Here is a 25,227-nt window from a genome sequence, read left to right on the forward strand (position 1 = left end):
CTAAAAATTTTTAAAAAAGAATGAGAGGACGTGAAGGAGATAAGAAAAGTAGTGGTGAAAAAAAAGTAGTGGTGAAAAAAGTACTCTGTTAATGCTCTAGTTTCTCTTCCATTCTGGCCTTCAAACCTTCTTGATGTTTGGAATCCATGAGAAATCCCAGTGTCACTGTTATGGACTAGGGTCCTTGGACTCTTTAATCAATAGAAATTGATAAGTGGCCAGAGAAGGAATTCAGGCAAGGCTTTGTTGAGGCTCGTGCTGCAGCAGGAGGGAGTGAAAACAAGTGACAGGTTCCCTGGCTCACTCTCCGAGGAAGGTGGGCTGGATCCTTAAGTGGGGTGAAGGTAGGGGCAGATTGGTGGTCTGCCCACTCGCCTGGTGGTGCTATGTGCAGGGATCATGTGCAGTAAGTACCCTGCTTTTGCTCCTGGCACCTCCGGAGTGGCAGTCGGTTTGTGGCCTTTGTGTGTCTTATTGTTCATAATTACCCAGACTGCACATGCAGGTAGTTAGTTTTAGTCCCTTAGAGTCCCTCTGTCTTCTGTTGCTCGAGGAGACGTGTGTCCAGGCCAAGCGCTCCAGTAAAGGGTCCTGGGTCCCAGCCTGTCTCATCCCTACAGTAAATAACGATGTTAGATTGTTCCATGATAATCACCATCCTCCTTGTAAGAAGATTTTAGTTCCATACCCTGTTTATGTCATGTTTTTCTATAGAAATAACGTATGAAATTTGAGCAAAAGACTAGAATCCCGCTTCTAAACAAAGGCTTTAAGATCTATCGTGTGCTTCTACAATTTTTCTCCTTCTGCTACGAGAAAAGCATGTTCCGTGGAGGGACCATGCCGTTTCCTAGGTTCCAGAATGAAGGCAATGTGGAGCTGAACCTGCAGTAACCTTGTGAAGAACATTCATTGTAATTTTAAGGCACTGGGAATTTGGAGGATGCGTTGTAGCACAGCATAACTTCACAGAAACAAGCTAATGAAATAAGCATGTATTTTTTTGATTGTTTTTTATCAATCCATGGCTACTTATTAGCAAACTTTAACTAAGAGATTTACTCCATGAGATGTATTGATGGTTGAATCTATAAAAGAAAATTTTGTTGAGGGAATCTGGAAGTCCTGGATTTTACTAGACAGCAATCTGTGTCATTCCAGTGCCCACACTGGTATCCGGTCATCCTGGTTCTTGCTTTCTCTTATATACATAATGCGCTATCAGAAAGAAAGCTAGATAACGGAGAGATGAGCCCATTTAATTTTTGCGTATTTGAGCTTATAAAATGAAATGTAAGTTTGTTTAATTTCATGACTCTGGAAGTTACTTTTACTAATGCTATTATTACAACGAAGTATTACTATTTTGGTTGAATTAGGTCATTTTTAGACTCTCATTTCCTGGTGTATTCATACAACAAGTCAGGGATATTGTATCCAGATTCTTCATTTGTAAAGGTAAGTTTTACTTTATGTTGTGTAGAATTTTATTGTTATGTGGTGAACGTGCCATTGGTGGGAAGAAGAAAAATGCTTTATACTCGGCTGAATTACTGGGCAAACAGATTGATCACAAACCCAAACGTAATGTGGCAATTGCTCTGAAAGCGTATAGAATAGAATGACTACCTTTAAAACTTGGAACTCAGGAATCACTTACCTGAAAAGGTCATTTACACTCTCTGGAAGTAGGAGTAGGAGTTTGAGAGGGGGAAAAAAGTGGGGAAAGGAACTAAGAAGCCACTGAACACAGGGAGAAGTTTTGATGGAGGTACCATAGGACCTGAGCAGTGGAGGGAACAGTGGAAACCACTTTACAGAAAGAGCACAGGAAAGTGAAGTTGCAAAAGCAATTTGAGTACAGAATCTGAATAGGTTTACATGAAAAACACAGGAATTTGAATTCTATCCCAAAATGCAGGTAAGAGTCAAGAAATGCTTAAAAGTATGTGAGAAAGTTGGCTTTAGCCTAAGATACGTATTTTGCCAGAATAGATGATGGGGAAGAGGCAAATGCTAGTGATTGGTCAGCTTCTGTTGCTGTGTTGCAATTGAAAGAGAATGAAATTTAAAATATGGTAACTCATACAACATTTGTCTTTCTCGCCATCTACAAGTAGAAAGCAGGACAAAAGCCATGAGACACTTGTTTACAGACATTTGACAATTAAAAAAAAAAATCAGGAAATCTCTCTCTGACAGAAGGAAAGCATGGAAGGCGAATCTCACCCTGAACTTGGCCCTCTGACTGGAAATAATGTCTTAACTATAGCACAAGGGTGGAAGCAAACAGGACTCTTTAAGAATTTGGATTTTAAGAGTTTTTAAGAATTTCGGCTGCTGAAGCAGCTGGAACTTGCAGGACCCAGGACCAGAGAAAAAAGGGACTCTGTTGATGTACATTTTTTCAGAGAAGGGGAGTTGTCCTTTGTTCCCTGACTGAGGATTAGACAGCATGTGTGGTGGGTAAGACGCTACTGAAGGGTCGAGAGTGAAATGGCGATAATACTAACCGACGGAACAGTGTTGGGAGATGTTGGATTTTCAGGGCAGGCAGTGTAAAGTGACCTTGCTAAAACCCCAGACGTTCAGCTGAGACAGAAAGGCTGAGTGTCTGAAGGAAGGATCAAGCTCTAGAGTAAGAGACACTCTTGGTCTCCCCCATTCCCCACCTCAAAGCCTAAAACACAGCGCGGAGACGATTGTGGATGGTTACCATTAAATTAATTGCCTTCTGACACAAACTGTGATGCTCTGTAAAGGGTTAAGCCATAGCCGAGGAAGGAAAGAATGCGATAAGTTCAGAAATCAATGAGAGAGAAAAAGGAGAAAGAATGGAATCATTAAAGCTCTGAATTTAGTTGTTTCAAAGGACTAATAAAATTAATAACCCCCAGTATGACTTATCTAGATCAGAAACAAATTCCACCAATATTAGGGGTGAAAGGAGATATTGCTAGTCATACAGAAGATAAAATGATATCTTGGAGAATTATGCCAGCTTTATGCCAATAAATTTGATGATTTAGATGAAATGGACAGCTTCCTTGAAAAGTACAACTTATCAAGATTGAGAGAAGTAATAGAAAATCTCAATCCCTTGAAATCTATTTTTAAAAGTTGAATTCCTCAACAACTACTTTCCACAAAGAAACACCAGGTTTAGTTTTTCTCATACTTCACCAACCGAGAGTTTGGCTCTTCGGATTTTAAGCGATTGAAAAGAATGCTTCTGTGAACGTTCATGTACAGTTGTGTAGGAGTGCAGTTTTATTTCTTTGGGATACATACCCAGGAACATCATTGCCAGATCATATGGTGAGTGTATATTCACTTTTGACAGAAATTACCAATCTTTTCTCCAGAGTGGCTGTACCATTTTAACTTTCTGCTGACAGTGAATGAGAGAGAAAAGAGTATCTGCATTCTTGCCATTTTGTTTGCTATTTAAATTTTATTTTCGCCATTGTGATAGATGTGTACTTTATCTCATGTAATTTTGACTGGCGTTTCTCTGATGACTAGTGATGTTGATTATAGTTTCACGAGCTTGTTTGTCACTTTTTGTGAAATATCTGTTAATGTCTTTTGCCCATTTTCTCGTTGGACTTTTCTCGTTGGTTGGTTTTTCACTACTGACCTTTGAGGAGTTTATATATTCTAATTATAGGTCCTTTACCAGATATGCGGTTTGCAGATGTTTGCTCCCAGTCTGTAATTTGTCCTTTCATCCTCATCATAAGGTCTCTGATCGAGCAGAATTTCTCCATTTTGATGAGAGTTAATTTATCAACTTTTCCTTTATGAATGGTAATTTGGCTCTCAAACCTAAGAAATCTATGTTGCCCTAGAGTTCCTGAAGATTCTGTGTATTTTTATTTTCTAAAAGTGTTATAGTTTTATTTACATTTAATGGTGTGTTCACCTGAGGTGATTTTGTATGAAGTGTGAGATTTGGATCAAGGTTCACTCACTTGACCAGGGATGTGGAATTGTTCCAACACTATTTCTAGAAAGGGTTGTTCTTCTGCATTGAGTTGCTTTTGCACCTTTGTCAAAAAGTCGGGGGCGGGGTCATACTGATGCGGATATATTCCTGGGTTCTTTATTCTGTGCAGATCTTCCATGTGACTCTCCTTCTGCCAGTATCCTGCTGTCTTCTTCAGTTTGCCTGCATATTCAGCATTTATGTTGACTAGAGTGATTCCTTCCGCTTTATTCTTGTTCAAGATTTTTACACTATTCTAGATATTTTTCTTTTTCATATAAATTTTAGACTAAACTGTCCTCTGTGTGCAAACAACCTTGCTAGCATCGTGATAGACACTGTTAAACCTACAGTTGAATTTGGGGAGAATAGGCATCTTTATTCTGTTGATTCTTCCAACCGTGAATGCAGTAAGAATCTCCATTTGTTTGGTCCTTTTTAAAATGTCGTTCATTAGCATTTTGTAATTTTAGCATTCAGATCCTGTAGATATGTTTTAGGTTTATACCAAAGTATTTCATTTTCTTTGGAGCAATTGTAAATGGTACTCTATTTTAATTTCCATTTACATATGTTTGTTGTTATCTGGAAATACAACTCTCATTTGTTTGTGTCAATCGTATATCCTTACAACCTCGATGAAGTCACATATTAATTCTATGAGGGTTTTTTTTTTTTTTTTCTGATAGATTCCTTGAGAATTTTTCCATAGTCAGGTCTTTTACAAATATGGCCTTCTGTTTTCTTCTTTTTCCATCTGTATACTTTTTATCTCTTTGCTTTACCTTACTGTGCTTGTTACAACTACCGGTACTCTGTCAGATAACCATACTGATGGCAGACATCCTCACAATTTTCCCAATTGTAGGGATAAAGTATTCAGTCATTCACCATAAGGATAACATTAGATGTAAGGTTTTTTTTTATATACTCTTTATAAAGTTGTGGAAATTCACTATTTTTAGATTGCTAAGAATTTGTTTGTTTTTCTGCCCCATGAGGAGAGGTGTGTATTTAATTGTATCGGTTGCCTTTTCTGCATCTGCTGATATGATCATATGATTTTTCTTTTTTAGTCTGTTGATATAGTGGATTGCACTGACTGATTTTCAAATATTGAAACAATACCTAGAAAATACCTTTCAAACCTAAAAACCCCACAGCTTGGTCCTGGTGTATGATTCTTTTATTCATGCCTGGCTTTGATGCGCTAATAATTTCTTGAGGATTTTTTTGGTCAAAGTTCCTGAGAAATATTGATCTATGATTTTTCTATTTTTGTACTGAGTTTGTCTAATTTTTGGAGTAGTAATACTGGCCTCATTAAATATACTGAGAAAGATTACCTCTTCTTTTGTTTTTCTGGAAGATATTGTATAAAATACTTGTTAATGCTTAAGATGTGTGGTAAAATTCTCCAGTGAAATCACTGGACCTGGGGATTTTGTGTGTGTATGTGAGTGTGTACGTGGGAGGTTTTAAATTGCCAATTCATTTAATGGTTATAGAAATATTTTGTTTATCTGTTTCCTATGTATGGCTTTGGTGGTGTGTGTTTAAGTTATTGGTCTATTTCATCTCAGTGGCATTTTGGCATGTATTTTCTTGCAGTCCTCATACCCTTTTAATGGCTACAGCAGCTGTAGTGATATGCTGGTTCACTTCCGACGCTGATGAGGTATGCCGTCCCTTCTTTGTCAGTCTTGCTAGAGATTTTTCAGTTTATTGCACATATCAAAGAACCAGCTTTTTCTTGCTTTGATTTCCTTTACTGTTTTCTTATTTTCAACTTTGTAGTGTTTTGCTCTTATTCTTTTCTCCCTTATACCTTGCTTTGGGTTTATTTTGCTCTTCTTTTTCTAATTTGTTGAGGAAAAAACTTATATTATCAATACGTGACCATTTCTTTTTCTACTGTAAGCATTTTAGTACTAAAATTTCCCTCTCGACACTGCTTAGTTGTATCTCACAACAATATGGTGAGTTTTCATGTTCATTACAGATATATGTATTTTTAAATTTTCCTTTAAGGCTTCCTGTTTGTTTTTTTAAAGTCTGTTATTTACTTTACAAGTGTTTGGAGGTTTTGGTTTGTTTATTTTTTCTGTTGTCTGTCTGTTGAATTTTAGTTTGATTTTGCTTTGGTCAGAGCATATACCTTGTACAATTTCAATTTGTTTTTAATTTGTGAATGTTTGCGTCATGAGCCAGTATATTATGCTTGTAGGTGAATGTCCTTGGATACTTGAAAAAAAAATGTGTATTCTGTTGTTCTTGGGCGGACTGGTCCATAAATGTCATGGACATCAGATTGATTGATGCTGCGGTTCAGTTCTATATTTTGCTGATTTCTGGTCTAGTACTAGCAATAACCGATTGGAGCGTGTTGAATTCCTCCTTTACTGTTGTGGTTTTTGTCTTTCTCTTTCAGCTGTACCAGGGTTTGCTTCACATATTTTGAAGTTCTCTTGTTTGATGCCTATACATTTAGGATTGCTCTGCTTCTTGATAAGTGGATACTTTTATGATCAGTAGTGACTCTCTTTCTCCCTTGTAGATTTCTTTGCAATTAAGTTCACTTTCTCTGATATGATTTTTATCAATATTTGCATGACATATTTTCCATTCTTTTTATTTCAATCTACCTAAAAATTTATGCCTGTAACTGAACCACTTTGCTGTACACCTGAAACTGACACCACCTTGTAAATCAACTATACCCCAATATAAAATAAAAATTAAGTAAAAAAATAAAATCATTGGAAGTGGAAAAACATTTATGTTGGAAGTGAGTTTCTTGTAGAGGCTATTTAGTTGGGTCATAAGGTGTGCTTTTGTTTGTTTGATTTTTTTGTTTCCTCCATCTGCCTTGGGACTCAGTATTTTATTTGGTGTTTTTAGACTATTTACATTTAAAGTAGTGATTGATATGTTAGGGCTTTTGTCTGCTATATTTTTTTTCCTTTATTTTTTTTTTCTGTGCTACTCATTTCTTTTTTCTTGTTTTCTTCTTCTGGATTACTTGAACATTTTAAAGATTACATCATGATTTATTTATAGTGTCAATAGATTTTTCCCTGTTGTACTTTTCTTAGGTTTGCTTGAGGTATTACAATAAACATATAGAACCTAGCCTACTGTTGTGGACTTTTTACTTCTTCAAGTGAAACCCTGAAACCCTACTTGCATTTAGGATCCTTTATCCTCTGTACTTTATAAATATAATTGATCAAATATTCCTCTCCATACATTAGGCATAACATGATACTGTGTGATTGTTGTTTCAACTACCAAATATGATTTCAGAAACTCATGAAGGAAAGGATAGTTCATTATATTCACCCGTATTTTAAACCATTCTATTTGTCCCAGTTCCTTAAGACTACCCAAGCCTTTCTGTGATGTATTACCTTTGTTTCCTGGAGTTTCTTTTTGCCATTACCTTAGGGTATGTGTGCTGTAGACTAAATCTGTTAGTTTTCCTCTGTCAGAGAAAGTTTCTCTTTTTCCTTCATCCTTAAAGGATAAATTTGCCAGATATAGAATTCATGTTTGACAGTAATATTCTTGTCAACATGTGAGAATTGCTCTTGTATTTCCTTTGAGACTTCATGACTTTCAGAGGAGAAATGTACTGTCATTCAAACTGGTGTTCTTCTACGGGTTATATGACATTACTGTCTGGTTTCTTTGAAGATATTTTTATTGTTTTCAGTTTAGTCATGATCTTTCTTGTTGCAAGTGACTTTGGACCCATTCTATTTTCGGTTTGATCAGTTTCCAGAATCTAAATGTTTATGTCCTTCATCAATTTTGTGAGGATTTCTGTTGACTGTTCTCTGAATTTATGTATATATATATATATATATATATATATATATATATATATATATACATATAATTTTTAAATTTAAGGTGGTAAAAATATTTAATATGAGTTCTACTCTCTTAACAAATTTTAAGCATAAATTACATCACTGTTGACATCAGTATGTTTTACAGAAGGTCCTGGAGCTTATTATTCATCTTGCTTAACTGAAACTTTATGCCCATTAAATAGTACCTCTTCATTTCCCCCTGGCCAAGCCCCTGGCAAACACCATTCCACTTTTGGGTGGTATGCATTTGACGTTTAAATACTTCATAGAAATGGAGTCATGCGGTATTTGTCTTTCTGTGATGGGTCTGTTTCACTTATCATAATGTCCACAAGGTGAATCATGTTGTCACGTATTGCATAACTTACATCTTTTTTAAGGCTATCTAGTATTCCATAGAATACATATACACCACATTTCCTTATCCACTCTGCTGTGGATGTGGCCACTTAGGGTTTATTCACATCTTGGCTATTGTGGATAGTGCTGCAGTAAGCATAGCAGTGCCAATATCTCCTGCAGCTCCTGTGTCAGTTCTTTGGGGTAACTGCCCAGAAGTGACATTGCTGGATCACAGGGAGTTCTGTTTTTCATTTTTACTATATTCTATAGCAACCGTTTCATATGCTCTTCCCAGTGACAGAGTACATCAGTTCCAGTTTCCCACACCCTCAACAGCACTCTTTGTCATTTGTTCACACGATAATAGCCATCCTAACAGTCGTGAGGTGATATCTCACAAAAATAACATTTTGGGGTTACTTTGCATTTTTCTGGTTACTAGTGATCTCCCTGTTGGCCACTTGGATGTCTTCTTTGTTTGTGTCTTATCTAATTTCTTTCATCGATACGTTGTAGTTTTCAGAGTACAAGGTTCCCACCTCCTTGGTTAAATTTGTTTGTAGGTATTTTGTGTGTGTGTGATCTTGTAAATGGCTTTGTTTTCTTAATTTCCCTTTCCTTACAAATAGTTCTCTGTAAGTAGAGAAATGCTACTCATTATTGAATGTTGATTATATATTCTGTAATATTATGGAACTTGTCGTTAGATCTAAAACTTTGAGGGATTTTGTGGAGTCTTTAGGTTTTGCTATCTATGAGATCATGTCATCTGCAAACAAAGACAGTTTTACTTCTTTCCTTCCAATTTGGATGCCTTTTTATTTTTTTCTCTTTCCTTGTCTACTTGCTCTAAGTATAACTTCCCATCCTAGATTGAACAGAATCGGTGAGGTGGGCGTCCTTGCCTTGTTCCTGATCTTAGAGGAAAAGTTTTCAGGGTTCACTGTTGAATATGTTGTTAGCGGTGGGCTTCTCATATATGGCCTTTATTAGGTTGTGCTGATTTCATTCTATTCCTAGTTTGCTGATAGTTTTTCTTTTGATAGATGCTGAAATTTGTCAAATTCTTTCTCTGCATATATTGAGATGATCGTGTGATTTTGACTCTTTGTCCTGCTAATGTGTTTTATCACATTGATTTTTGAATGTTGAACCATTCTTGCATTGCAAGAATAATTTAACTTGGTCATGGTGTATGACCATTTTAAGGTGCTAGATTACACTGGATTTGGTTTACTAGTATTTTGTTGAACACTTTTCCATCTGTATTCATGAGGGATGTTAGCTCGTACTGTTCTTTCCATGTGGCTTTTGTATCAGAGTAATGCTGGCTGCATAAAATGACTTTGAAAGTGTTCCCCCCTCTTTTACTCTTTGGAAGCATTTGAGAATGCTTGTGTTAGTTCTTACTTATATGTTCTATAGAATTCCCCAGTGAAGCCATTTGGTATTGGGCTTCTCCCTATTAGGAGGTTTGTGATTACCGATTCAGTCTCCATACTAGTTATACGTCGGTTCGGATTTTCTATTTTTTCATGAGTCACTCTTCTTAGGTTTCATGTCGCTAAGAATTTATCCATCCTCTATGGTATCTGGTTGTTGGCATATAATGTTCATATTATTTTCTTTTGAACCTTCTTATTTTTGTGGCATGAGCTTTCATTTTTCTGATTTTATTTTTGAAACTTCTCTTTTTTTCTTAATCTAGATAGAGGTTTGTCAATTTTATTTATCATTTCAAAAGACCAACTCTTAGTTTTCTGATATTTTCTATTGTTTTTCCACTTATTATCATTTTATTCCTGGTCTATTTTTTGTTATGTTCTTTTTGCTACTTTGAGCTTTCTTTGTTCTTCTAGTTCTTTGAGATGTGAAGTTAGTTTATTAATTTGAGGTCTTTTTGATGTATTTTGTTTATAGCTATACATTTACCTCTTTCCTCCACTTTCACTGGATGTGATAAATTTTGATACGTTGTGTTTTCTGTTTCATTTGTCTCAAGCTATTTTAAATTTCCTTTTTTTTTTTTTTTTTTTTTTTTTTGCAGTATGTGGGCCTCTCACTGTTGTGGCCTCTGCCGTTGCGGAGCACAGGCTCCGGACGCGCAGGCTCAGCGGCCATGGCTCACAGGCCCAGCCACTCCACGGCATGTGGGATCTTCCCGGACCGGGGCACGAACCTGTGTCCCCTGCATCGGCAGGCGGACTCTCAACCACTGCGCCACCAGGGAAGCCCTAAATTTCCTTTTTGATTCTTTTCTTTGATTCATTGTTGATCAAAAGTATGTTGTTAATTTCCACATAGCTGTGGATTTTTTACTTATCCTTCTGCTATTCCTTTCTAGTTTCATTCCAAAACGTGTTCAGAAAGGACACATTGTATGATTTAAATCTTCTTAAATTTGTTAAGAGTTGCTTTGTGACCAAACATATAATCTATTGTGGGGAAAGCTTGTGTACACTTGAGAAGAATGTATATTCTGCTGCTTTTGAGGGGAATGTTCTGTATGTAGCTGCTGGGTAGATTTTGGCTATAATGTTATTTAAGTCCTCTTTTTTATTTCTTACTCATCTCCTGTCTGCTTCCTCTACCCATTACTGAAAGTGTAGTATTGAAGTCCCCTTCTCTTATTGTATTGCTGTCTGTATCTGTCCTCAGATTCTGTCAGTGTTTGCTGTGGGTATATTTAGATTCTCTAATGCTGAGGGTGTATATATTTATAATGGTTATCTTTCCCTGGTGGACTAGCCCTTTAATCATTATAAAATGTCCATCTTTGACTCCTGTGACTGTCTTGACTTTATGTCTATTCTGTCTGATGTAAATATAGCTAGACCTGTGCCTGACACACAGTAGGCCAAACTATACCGAAACGTCGGAGTTTGGAGCAGAGAAAGGTTTATTGCAGGGCCGTGTAAGGAGACGGGTGGCTCCTGCCTTAAAAAGCCTGAATTTCCCAAAGGCTGTCAGCAAAGCACTTTTAAAGGCAAGCTGAGGGAGGGGTGTAGTTAGTTGCTGCAGACTTCTTGGTGTTGGTTTCAGTGTTCTTGCAGCGTCCATGTATGTCAGGTCACGATGTTCCTGTAAACCTCCAACAAGACAAATGTTATTCTCTGTTCCGGTCAGGTCACAGTCAGGCTATCCTGTACATTTCAAGCCATAGGCAACATTCTTTTACAAAAGGTGCAGAGCCAGCATGACTAAGCCCAGGCAAAAGAACACAAAGGTTAAAGTAAAAGGAACAGATCTAATATGGAGTCAGACGTGTTCTTCCCAATTAAAACACCTGCTCTCTTTCTGTTGCCATTTGTTTGGAATATTTTCCATCCCTTGACCTTCAGCCGCTATATGTCCTTCAATTTAAAGTGAAATTCCTGCAGACAGTATAGAGTTGAAACCTGCCCCCCCACTTTCAGCCACTTGACATCTTTTGTTTGTAGAGTCTAAACATTTACATTTGAAGTGATTATTGATAGGGAAGTTATTTACTAATGCCTTTTTGTTACTTGTTTGATTGATCGATTAATTGTAGTTCTTTTGTCTGTCTTTTCCTCTCGCTGTCTTTTCTTGTGTTTCATTGATTTTTTTTTTTTTTTGGTTCCATGTGTATTGATTTCATTGTCTTTTTCTGTTATGTAACCTTTACTGATATTTTCATTTTGGTTACCATGGGGCTTACATGAAATATCATACAGCTATAACAGTGTACTTTAAGCTGGTAAAAACCTCAGTAACATACAAAAAGTCGATTTTACTAATCCCCCTCATTACATTTTATGTTATCGGTATCACAGTTACATTGTTGCATATTGTGTAACTTTTAACATGATTTTAGTTACGGTTATTTTTATATACTATTGTCTCTTAACTTTTATTTTAGAATTAAAAGTGATTTAATCACTACCCATACAGTAATATAGTATTTGAAATTTCCTATACATTTACCTTTCCCAATGACTTTCATTCTTTCTTTTGCTCTCATGTTGCTCTTTAGCACCCTTTCATTTCAAAGTGATGAATTCTCATTTGTGTTTCTTGTAATACAGATATAGTGGTGAGAAATACTTCAGCTTTTGTCTGGAAAAGTCTTTATCTCTCCATTTCTTAAGCATTTTTTTTTGCTGGGGGAGGCAGTTTTAGGTTGCCAGCAAAATTCAGACAACGGTACAGAGTTTCCCAAATATCCTCCAGAGCCCCATACTCATAGCTCCCCCAAGCACAGTGGTAGATTTGTTACAATTGAGGAACCTATGTGGGCGCACTATAATCACCCAAAGTGCATGGTTCACATTTCAGTTCACTTTTGGTTTTGTATATTCTGTGGGATGGCACAAACATATAATGACATGTATCCATCTATAGTATCATAGAGAGTATTGTAAGTGCCCTAAAAATCCTCTGTGTTCAGCCTATTTATCGTTCATTGCCACTGTAACCCTGGGCAACGTTTAACTTTCTCCATAGTTTTGCCTTTTCCAAATTGTTATGTCGTTGGAATCATACAATATGCAGCCGTTCAGGTTGGTTTCTTTCACTTAGTAATATGCATTCAATGTTCCTCCAAGTCTTGGCGTGGCTTAATAGCTAATTTCTTTTTCCCACTGAATAATAATCCATGGTTTGGATGCACTACAGTTTATGAATCCTTTCACCTACTTAAAGACATCTTGGTTGATTCCAATTTTTGACAGTGTTGAAAAAGTTGCTATAAAATGTACATTTACAGGGTTTTTGTGTGGGTTTCAGTTTTCAGCTCCTTTGGGTAGATACCAAGGAGTGTGATTGCTGGCTGGATTGGATTGTAAGAGTCTGTTTAGTTTTGTGAAATATCCCCAGGTTGTCTCGACTGGCTATCTCTACCATTTCGCATTCCCACCAGTAATGAATGAGTGTTCTGTTGCTCCACAAACATGCCAGCATCTGTTGTCAGTGTTCTAGATTTTGACCAAACCTATCTCATTGATGCTTCCAGTCTTAAAATTTTTAATATTTCTTTTTTATTTTTCAGATTTATTAGGTGACATTTACAGATAAGTTTTTATATATCTAAACTACAACATGATTAATTCACATTTTTATTCTCTGTAAAATGGTCACCGCAATCAGGTTTATTAATACATACATCACCCATATGGTGACCTTTATTGTGGTAAGAACACTTAAGATTGTTAAGGGAATATTCAAGTGTATAACACAGTATGTAACTATGTTAACTATAGTCGCCATGCTGTATATTAGATTGCCAGAGCTTTTTCATCTTGTAAGTGAAGGCTTGTACCCTTTGAGGGCATCTCCTTATCTCCCCAAGCTTCCAGCCCCTGGTAACCATCATTCTCCTCTGTTTCAAGGAATTTACCTTTTTGTTGTAAGATTCCACAAGTAAGTGAGATCATAAAGTGTTTCTATTTCTCTGTCTGGCTATTTTCACTTAGTATAATGTTCTCCAGACTAATCTTTCTCACATATGGATGAATAATATTCATTCATATGTGTGATGTATATCATAAGTCATTGGTTGTCTCACATATAGGATATATATCTTACATTTTCTTTATCCACTCATTCACTCTTGGACACTTAGATTGTTTCTATATCTAGGGTATCGTAACTGCTGTAAATATGCCTTTAGTAGTGTGGTGGTGAGTGAGGTGTGGGGTGAGAGAAAGTGTTTTATAGTCCTGTGATTAAGTCTCAGTTTTTTAGTGAGCCTATGCATCAGGGCTATGAACAAAAGTGTTTCTTGGTGTTTTGTTTTTGTTTTTTCCGCAAGTGCGACAGAATGGCTAGAGTGGGCTGGATTTGGGTATTTCCTTTCCTGAGGTCAGTTTGGCTCTGATAATAACCCAGCCAGTTCATCTCTATCTAGGTAGTTTCCCCTGAAGGCAGGCCCTGGAAAGAAGAACAGAGTGCACTGATGTATTTCAAATTGAGTCCTTTCCCCCTCCCCTTGCTGGAGGCACAAGGACTTTTTCTCTGGTATTAGCTGTGACATCTTGGTGGAACTCTTGAAGGTAAATCTCACAGTATTTTGGGGGTCCATTCATGGGTTCTCCGGAGTTTTTATTTCTCAGAATTGTCTGCACTGATCTTACAGCCTTTCATCAATCACAGTCAGGTTTTCCTGCCCTGGCGCTGGTTCCAGCAGCACTTTGCACTACTGATTCTCTGCTCCAGTGAGCTGTGCCTCCCCATGTGCCCTCTCTCATCCTGAGGGCCGCGCTTTGCACTGTGTCCTCCCTTCTTTTACACATCCAGGAAGAGCTGTTGAGTTTTAAGTCCGTTCTGCTGTCTCTTGTTGTCAGGATGGAATGGCAACGTCCAACCTTCTGACGTGGAGAACCAGAAACCAGAAGTCTTTTTCATTTCTGTAGTTTTGCAGCGTAAAAGAGATTTAGTCGACTTTTTTTTTCATCTCTCAACACTTTGAATATATCATCTCAGTCTCTTCTGGCTTACAAGCCTTCTGCTAAAAAATCCACTGAAAGTCTTAAGGGTGTTTCATTACACATAAGTCACTTTTCTTCTGTTGCTCTCAAAATTCCCTCTCTACTTTTGACTTTTGACATTTCGATTGCAATATATCTCAGTGTGGATTTCTTTAGGGACATTTTATTTGGTGATTTTTTATCTTCTTGGCGTGGATATCAGTTTCCTTCCGTAAGTTTGGAAAGTTTTCAGCCAGTATGTATTGAAAGTGCTTTCTGTTTTTTTAACTGAAATACAGTCAACATATAACAGTGTTTAAGGTGTACAATGTGTTGTCAGTACATTGAGATCAGTAGAATTCACTCAATATATAAAACCCAGAAAAATGAGTTAAGAAAGTGAATAGAGCCTCAAGGACATATGGAACATTACTTATGGAACTGTTACTTATGGAAGTAAGAGTGTTTAAGGTGTACAATGTGTTGATTTGATCCATTTACATATTACAATATGATTACTGTCATCGTGTTAGCTAACATCTCTACTGCTTCACGTAATCATTCTTTCTTGCTCCCTCTTTTCCTTCTGGGACTCCCATACTTTGTGTATTGTTCCTTTTGTTTGTGTTCCATAGGTCCCGTAAGATTTTATCACTTTTTCACTGTCTTCTTTTTGCCCCTTTGAACCGTCTTTGAGTTCGTTAAGTCTTTCTCCTGCTTGATCTAATCTGCTGCTGTACCCTTCTGGTGAATTTTTTCAGTTCAGTTATTATTTGACAGTTCCATGATTTGTTTGATACTTTTAATACTTTGTATCTCTTTTCTGAATTTCTCACTTGGTTCATGCATTGTTCTCCCAACTTCATTGAGCATCTTTATGGGAGTTATTTTAAATTTTTCATTAGGCAGATTATTTAATGTCATTTCACTAGTGTCAATTTCGGTCTATGTCTTGTTCCTTTGTTCAAAATATCTTTTCCTTATGACCCATTTCACTGGACACTTTGTTTTGGTGTCTGCTCATTAGACAAAGCAGTCACATCACCCAGTCTTCATGACTGGCCGTGTGCAGAAGGAAACGCCCACAGATCAGCCTGGCCAGTGATTTGAAATTACTTGGGGGTCCTCTACCAGCCGTTTCTCTCTCCAGGTAGAAGCAAGCCGCTGTGGTTTTTTCTGCTCTGTTTCTGCTGGGCAGTAGGAACGATCATTGTTGTCTGTCATCCCAAGCTGCCGCCCCTGTTCTCCCTCCGACAGCTAGACTGTGGGCGAGCCATCAGTGCTCCAGGATTGGTGAGACAAGTGCTGGCTCTTGGGGCAGAACCGGCGAAGTGGGAACACTGCCTTCAGTCGATTCACTATTACCTCCCCAGGGGAAGCAGAGAGGTGGGATTTTTCATCCCCTCACTCTGTGTTGAGTTTGGGCAAGCTGGGGAGGGAATCAAACCACCACCTCCACTGTGGTTTGGGTGGCTAGACTGCCCTGAACCAATCAGAGCCCCGGGTCTGGTGAAAATGTTCCTGGGGTGTTCGTTCCCCTCGAAAACACCGGGGCACTGGATGCTTGAACAGCACCCTCTCTTCTCCTGGGTGAATCTGGGAGCTATAGGGTCTCTTCGTGATCTTATGGCAGTACTCTGGGGTAGTGTCTCTGGTGAAAGGGCACCCCAAATCTCCCTCCTGGCTTTGGTGCATCTGATTTTGCATCCTCTAAAGGTATGCATGAGCCTGTCAATTAATTCCTGATTTCTCACAAAGGAAATTGGTCCATGAATTGCTACTCACTTGGTGTATTTGTTGGGAGGTGGAGGGTCCAGGGTTTTCTAAACCAACTTCTTTCCGACCAGCATTTGGCCTTTATTTCTTTGAATTTTTTTCTGCCCCATATTCTTTCTGCTCTCCTTATTGGATCCTGACATGTATTTTAAAACTTTGGGGAATGTTCCATATGTCCTTGAGGCTCAATTCACTTTCTTAACTCATTTTTCTGGGTTTTGTATATTGCGTGAATTCTACTGATCTTTCTCGAGTTCATTGATTCTATCCTTTGTCATCTCCACTCTACTTTTGAGCCTGTCCAGTATGCATTGTTTTGTTTGTTTGTTTATTATATTTTTCACTTCTAATATTTTTATTTGTTCTTTTTAATGGTTTCTATTTCTTTTCTGTTGTTTCCTGTTCTTTCAGTTGTTTCAGGGTAATTTTTGATTGTGCATTGAACGAGTATCATCACAGCTGCTTTAAAATCCATCCGATAGTTCCAGATACGTGTGACTCATCTCAGTATTGGCATCACTGGGTTGTTTTCTCCCATTATGTTGTGATATTCTTGGTTCTTGGTATAGTGTGTAGTTTTCTATTCTATCTTTGACATTGAAATCTTCTATTGTTGAAGTCTGTCAGCCAGTTTAAGTTCAGATTTAGTGTGGTCTGTTGTTCCAGTGACCATTTAGCTTTCTTGGGGCTTTCAATATTATTCTGTTTTGTTTCATTCTTTTGGCTCTGCTGGAGCTCACTGGCTTTCTGCCGGTGCAACCCATAGCAGGACAAGGTTCTTTCCTGGGCCACCTTGTATTGCTAGGTGATGCTGGGTGATGAAGGACCCGTGGAAGAGAGAGTATTTCCTCTGGCAGTTTCCCAGCCACTGGATATTGGTATGCTTCTCACTCTGCCTCTGCTAGTGCCCCTGAGTGGGGGAACTTTTTATCTCAGTCACTTTTTGCTGCTTAGAGTTGGGGGTTTTGAGAATTTTCTTGTGGGGATCATTTTCTCTTATCAGGTACAAGGCCAGGAGCTGCAGAAACTGAGATGCTGTCTTCTGCTGGTTAAAGGGTTGGGACCTGGTTTGCATTCTACATCTTCGTGAAGGCTTGTGGCATAGTTTGCTGGCACCAGTGAAGGCAGAAATGGCTACTGCTGCTGCCTGGTGTGGAGCAGGGTATGCTCTGCCACTGTCCATGGGTGGGAGATAGGAGGTAATCCTAGTATTGAGACGAGTGAATGGTTACTGATGGAGATGTAAGTCTGGGCGCTAATGACGTATAAACACTTTCATACCAGAGAATGTGATGATACTAATGTTTTCATAGCCCAGGATTAGCAGAGGAACAGGACTGATTCTAGATATCAACAGATTTCTTAGGGAAGAGAAGGGAATATTCACTGAAAGCAAACATCCGGGGAGAAGCTGGGAAGACTAATGTTGTGAAAGTCCATTGAGAGGAGAGTTTGAATTAAGGTTGATCAACATGGTGAGATATTAGAGAGAAAATAGTGAGGAAATGTCAGTTAAGATATTTTGGGCTAACTTAGAAAAAACAAACGAAATGTTCACAGTGGAAGTCAAAGTAATGCTATTAATTACATTGAGGTAGCATTCATAGACTATATATCCAAGAAATGGGACTGAGAAAGACAAGATGCAGATCAGAAAGTTGTTTATCAAAAATTTAGAATTATAGCAAAAATCATATGGGGGAGGATAAGAGTTGTGATTATTTATAGGCAGAAGAGGGTCAAGTGGAAAAGACTGTAGGTAGATAAGAAGGAAGTGGAATATCTGGTGAATAACACTATGGAATGCCTAATTGTGAATGTTTGACAATGTCCAGGAAGTAAGGATAAGACCAAACACTTTGTGTTCTAATCATTACAAATGTATCTTTATATTACTCCTGTTTAGGGCCATTGCTTTTATCAAGGATATGCCACAGAGATTGCAAATTCGGTTGTGACACTTAGCACCTGCTCCGGACTCAGGTAATGGTATATTCCAGAGATGTACATGACTGAAATCTTGTGTACCCTTTTACTTTTAGAATCTTCTCGAAGGGTAGATGGAAGACACAGAAAATAGGCACTTTCATTATGTGTCTTCTCATCTGCTATCTTGGCCTGCTTGTCTTATCATTTTCCCTATTCACTTTGTCTCTCTCCCAGGCTTGCAGTTATAAAATTTATTCAGAAAAACTGCCACTAGTATAAGAAATAGCCACATTACTGAGCCACACTACAATTGCAATGACTCCTAAATGCTGTAATAGATAGAAGAAGTTAGAAAATTGGGTTTAAATGTTAATCCAAGGAAGATGGGATGATTCTTAGATATTAGACGACAAAGGCCACTATCAACTTTCTATATAATGTTTTCACTTAATATCGATCTATGTTTATCATTGAGAAGTCTATGTTTTTAATTTTTTTTATGTATTTAAATATTCAGGGGATTACTGCAGTTGGAGAATGTCAGTTATGGAATTCAGCCGTTGGAATCTTCAGCTACATATGAGCATATGCTTTATCAGATAAAGGATAATGAAATTGATTTTCCCCCCCATAGCAGAAAATAATTCTACAACCCAATTGGCAGATCAGTCCTACAAAATTTTTGTGAAATCAGAAGTGAGTAACCCCTTTTATGGGATCTTCGTTTGTGCAACTTTTGATACACATATTCATGTTGAAATTTGTTACATTTGGAAAACAAATTTAAACTGATGTTGATGATACATAAACCTTCTCTTGTAAGGTATTTATTTAAAATATTTTCTGTTTAGTCATATAATATTTTAAAATGTAATAGATATAAACATATAATCCAAAAATCAATATTCACACGTATACTTAATTGCAAGTATTCTTAGGCATATATGCACAGTTGCACTGTTACTGAATTTGCAACCTAATAATATAATGATACTCAAATTTGCTGATTCTGACACTGTCATCAGTTTTGCCAGTGCATTTTTTTCTTTGTAAGAAAGTGTTATTTTGATAGAAAAGGTAAAAGTAGGAAAGAGGCAAGAAATCATCTGAAATGTCATTGTCTAGATATAGTGCTTTTAGAACTTTGGAGTATTTGTTCTAATTGTTTTACTGTATCTAGTTATAAAGGTTGATTTATAAAAGAAGATTGATTTAACAAAAAATTATCTAATCATATATGCTTCTTTGAAATTTCCCCTTAAAATTGCTGTTAAGAGGATAATGCACATTTTCTCTTATCATTAAATTATGTTACATTTATTATTATTTTAAATTAACATTAGTTAATGTTGATTTAAAATTAAATGTATGCATAAGGAAAATAAGAAATGACCATAATACTGTTTTCTAGAGAAAATGTTGTGTGGAATTCAGGGCGATTATTTTAATTTGTACTCTTTCATGCTTTTTCATATACATATATATATATATAAACTTAAAATATCTACTTTACAAAATTATGGCATATTCTGCATATTTGTGTTTTTACTTTAATCCAGAAATGAACAGCAGTAATGTATCAAATTTTTGAGCATTCACACTTTTTTTTATAAATACCTGTATCTAAGAATAGGCATATTTCCAAAGTTTTTTAGATATATATATACATACTAAATTCCTCCTTAAGAGTGATTGCACAACTTTACATTTTGCCATCAGTGGTTAAGGAAAGGAATCTCTGTCCACATATTCTCATGAAAATTAAGATATCCTGTTTAGAGAAGCAGAACAAAATCTTAACGAATGAAACTTGTATTTAATTTTTGATGATCTCCATCTCACTGTTGCTTTAATATGCTTTTATTTATTTTGCCAAAGATGTTGGTACAAATACAGATTAGTAAAATTGCCCTTTCAGAAAGTCATAAAAATGATAAAATATAATCATATATAGAAATGAAAATTTCATTTTTAATGGAACTGAGATGTGACCCCTAACCCTATGCCATCTGCATATTGCAGTACAACACTGGACACAGTTGCAGACCATTTTCATAACTGAAATAGAGCAGTGTCACATGAAGTAAATTGGATAACTTAAAAGGATTCCATGAATACTCTTCTGTGGCAGTGGGCAAACCTGAAGGGATTGACATGCTTTGGGAAAGACAAAGAGCACTGCACTGGAAGCCATCCCCCTCCAGTGAATCAGCAATAAGAGAGGGATGGGAAGAGACAGAGATAGCATACAGTTCCAGCTGCCTTAGCTTGAAGTTCCCGTCGGTCAGGCTGTAGCCACAAGAATTTGGCCGAGTAACATCATCCTTCTGTGTTTAAATGTTCTCATCTGTAAAATTCCAATAATAAAAATAATCCCTGATTCACACAAATATTTTAAAGATTCCATAAATTTATAATTGAAAATGACTTAGCATATATGGGAAAAATAAGTGATCAATAAATATCGCTACTACTACTATTAACATTTGCTCTCTCTAGTTTCTAATGTAGTAAAGCAGCGTAACTGGAACTAATTATGGAAAGTTTGGATACAAAACAAAATGCAATAATGAAATAAAAGAGACTAAAAGTTCAGAACCTAGAGAAAGCCAGGGATATCACTGCAGGAATGAATGGAAAGAATGGGTACTGACATGTTTGTGAATTAAATGATTGCTTTTCACCCTGAATTAGATAGGCTTAAATCTTTAGTTTTAGAGAAGCATGTTTTCCCAAGAATTTTTTACAAGCACAAATAGACAAAGTGAGTATCTTCAATAAAACAGATATTTTAAAGAGAGAGAGGAAAATAAAATAAAATCTTATATTTTAGGCATATTTTGACATTTATGAGAGGAAACACAAATAAACTCATAATCAAGGTGAAGGCCTTCATGATAACCAGTGAAAAGTAGAACAAACAAAATACATAAAGGGCTCACCTGTTAAAGACATATTGGACACATGCATTTACCCTGCCCCTTCCTTAAACCCCACTAAAGCGAAAAGGAGTTTTTAACATGGCATTAACATACACACACAAACAGAACGGAAGAATAGTAATAACATTGGAAGTTGAATAGCAGATAGACAGCTGATTTAGCCACTAAAAAGCTGAATCCTTAACTGGCAATTGGGATAGGCTATAGGAAACTTGATACGCACTACAGAACTACTCAAATGTTTTTGGAACTGCAAGTCCGAATACCTTAGGAAATGATATTAAGGGTGGGCCTAGGAAGAGACGTGGTTGAAAATAAGTTGTATAAATATGTATAAAACCTGATTTCCTCTCCTAATCGATTGTTTCTGTTGTAAATTAAACTTGGCACACTAGATATTGGGAAACAGGTTTACACAATCCAAGATGTTCATTAGAACCCAGGAGGGAATGAAACCACCCAAAAGAATCAAAACTAACCATGTTGACAGCAGGGTTTTCCCAGCAAACAACCCAGACAATTTACTGTCTGTGAAGAGAGCAGGCCATAAGCTCCGTACATGGTCATAGATGTTGGAATAAGCTGTCAGATGCTCAATGCCTGATACGAAGGGGCACTAGACATGTGATGAAACAATTGAATATGGTAGATAGAGACATGGAAAAATTCAAAGTGCTAAAGCCTGAGGTCCCAAGGAATAGAGAGAGTGAAGAAAACAAAATGACAATATCCTCAGAGAGGTAGGAGAAAATATTTCACCACAAAATAAGAACAGAGTGCTATGTAAAAAATAACACTGAGCAGATAACAGTTCTTGGAAGGTAAAAGCATGCTGAACCTATGTAAAAACTCAAAAGAAAGTTCACAAGATAAAATTCCAGAAATCACACAAAAACTAAAATATAAACAAAAATGACAGGGAAATTTGAGAGATAAGAAATTCAGTTAAAATAACAATATGGGTGATGTAATCTGAGTTCTGGTACAAATAAACATAGAAAATTGAGTTGAATAAATCATAAAACAATCCAAGAAAAATTCTCAGAATGATTTAAGTGGAGGTTCTGGACCAATATTTTTAAAAATCTGGTTTTTTATATATAAAGAAGATGCAGAATGGCATGGTCTTACTTAGCAGCAATATTGGAGGTTGAAAGGCAATACAACAGTTACTTAAAAGGAGGAAAAGTGATTTCCAGCCTATAATTCTATACCCAGTCAGAACTATAAAATTGAGATTTTTTTTGGTTGAAGCCATTTCTTTCCTCCCTATTGTGAATTGTCCTTCCTAATGTGTGAAACGAAGCACACTTTTAAAAAAAGAGACTCTAATCTCATCCCGAATGAAAATAATAGCCAGCCACAATCACAACCAAATTCATAAGGGGTAGTTGCCAAATACAGTGAACTTTCAATCAGATCAAAAGATGGAACAACTATGTACGCTTCCTCAAACTGTATTCTTGAGAACCACTATTAGGTCAAATACCACTAGATTTTGAAGCAACCAATTCCCGACTGTCAGTGGTTTAACATCACATATGTGCTTTGCTCAGGCAAAGACCAAGGTAGATGAAACTGCTGGTGGTTTCCTTTTCTAGCTTCAACACGGGGCCCCAAACTGTCCCCCACTAGTTTTTGAATCTAGACAGGAGTTAAGGGAAAAGAGTGTCTATATCATCCCCTCTTTGATGCTGCTGGCCCTGGACAGCTCTCTCTCACAGACTTCTCTCTTGGAGAAGGAGCAAACATCATTCTTGGATAATTGGCCATTTCTTATAAAGCAAGTATAGCAACTGCCGGGCCATTACTGGTCCATGGCCTTTTAGGCATGGGGCCACACAGCAGGAGGTGAGCAGCGAGTAAGCGAAGCTCCATCTGTATTTACAGTCGCTCCCCATCGCTCACATTTCTGCCTGAGCTCCGCCTCCTGTCATATTGGTGGTGACATCAGATTCTCATAGGAGCGCGAACCCTACCATGAACTGCGCACGCGAGGGATCTGGCTTGCGCGCTCCTTATGAGAATCTAACGCCTGATGATCTGAGGAGGAGCTGAGGTGGTGATGCTAGCGCTGGGGAGCGGCTGCAAATACAGATTATCACTGGCAGAGAGGTTTGACGACACAGAGACCATCATAAATCAATTGCTTGTAGACTCATATCAAAACCCGATCAGTGAGTGGCAAGTGAAAACAAGCTCAGGGCTCCCACTGATTCTGCATTCTGGGGAGTTGTATGATTACTTCATTATATATTACAAAGGAATAATAACAGAAATAAAGTGCACAGTAAATGCAATGTGCTTGAATCACCTGAAACCATCCCCACACCCAAGTCCAGGGAAAGCTTGTCTTCCATGAAACCAGTCCCTGGTGCCAAAAAGGTTGGGGACTGCTGAATTATAGTATAAGTCTTGTGCTTGTAATATAGTCAAGAATGTCTAACTAGGGAGTAGAGAAAATGGCTTCTCCAGGGGGGGTACATAATATCCCAGCAATCTGTTATCCAGTCAAGTTTCCATTATACTCCAAAAACATGTGTGCTTTTTCAAAGACTTTGCGACAGTATTACATAAGTCAGTAAAGAAAACAGGAATTGAATGAATTTAACAGATTTTGGTAGAAAACCAGAATCATGGCAATAGTTTCAGAAATACCATTTGGCAACATTCAGTACACGTTCATGGTAAATAGTAGGAATAGAAAACTTCCTTGATCTCATAAAGAGCATCTATTAGCATCCGCAGCTAATGTAAAGAATGTAAATGACCGAATGCTCCTGTTATGGACTGCAGGCTTGTGTTCCCCCAAAATTCATGTTTTGAAACCTTAACTTTCAATAGGACGGTATTAGGAGTTGAAGCCTTTGGAAAGTAATTAGGGTTAGATTATGTGTGAGGGTGGGGCCCTCATGGTGGGATTAATGCTCATACAAAAAGGAAGAGGCACGGGATCCCTCTTCTCTGCTCGCCATCACATGAGCGTACAGGAGATCTGCAAAGTAGGAAGAGTGGTGTCACCAGCCATCACATCTCCTGTGTCTTGATCTTGAAGTTTCCAGCCTCTAGAAATGTCAGAAATGCATGTTTGTGGTTTAAGCCACCTAGTCTATGGTATAGTTGTTATAGCCCCAAACTGAAGAAAACCACCCCTGAGATTAGGGATAATGCAGGGTTGTTTGCCTTCACTACTTCCAGTCAACATTTTACTAGAGTTCTTAGGTAGTGCAAAAGGAAAAAGAATAATAATAAAGGGTATAAATTTTTGAAAGGAAAAATAACCCTATTTCTTTAGTGATCTAACTCTCTACATAGAAAGTCCTAAAGAATCTCCATTAAGGCAATCCGGACTAATTAAGAGAGTCTAGCAAAGTCACAGGGAAAAAGAAAGATAAGATATTCATTTTCCCCAAATTGACCTGTAGTTTCAGTGTAATCCCAATCAAAATTCCAGAAGACATTTTGTAGAAATTGATTGTCAAATTCATAAGGAGATGCAAATACCTAGAAGAGTCAAAGAGTTTTGAAAATTGAAAAAAAGAACAAGGTGAAGAACTTACATTGCTTTTCCTTAAGCGGCCAGATAGTAAATATTTCAGGCTTGTGGGGCGTATGTTCTGTTGCAGCTACTTCACTCACCCTTTGCAGCGTGAAATCAGCATAGACAAACTATAAACAAATGGGGGTGGCTGTGTTCCACTAAAATATTGTTTTACAAACAGGTGGTTATACCATGGGCCATCGTTTGCTGACCCCTGCTGTGGAGAAACATATCGTGGTTTTGGTATAAGGGTAGGCGTATAGGACAGTGGAGCACAATAGATGAGAAGTAGACCCAAGTGCTCTTGCCACAATTATTATCCACAAAGGTGCTAAGGCCTTTGAAAAGTAAAGAATGATCTCTTCATCAAATGATGGAAGAAGATGGGATTTCCACATGGAATAAA

The 25,227-nt window shown here is 37.3% G+C and overlaps 1 protein-coding gene across 1 annotated transcript in view; it reads left to right on the forward strand.

Annotated features, from left to right (window-relative positions):
- LOC136141916 (A disintegrin and metallopeptidase domain 3-like) overlaps positions 1-25,227 on the forward strand; it is a 116,732-nt gene that overhangs the window by 14,949 nt on the left and 76,556 nt on the right. The window contains 4 exon segments of the mRNA XM_065900072.1: positions 1,380-1,458; positions 18,316-18,392; positions 18,856-18,958; positions 18,960-19,034. Of these exon segments, the coding sequence (XP_065756144.1) occupies positions 1,380-1,458; positions 18,316-18,392; positions 18,856-18,958; positions 18,960-19,034 (334 nt within the window).

The sequence above is a fragment of the Phocoena phocoena genome, chromosome 21 (genome assembly GCF_963924675.1).
Source record: "Phocoena phocoena chromosome 21, mPhoPho1.1, whole genome shotgun sequence".
NCBI lineage: Eukaryota > Metazoa > Chordata > Mammalia > Artiodactyla > Phocoenidae > Phocoena > Phocoena phocoena.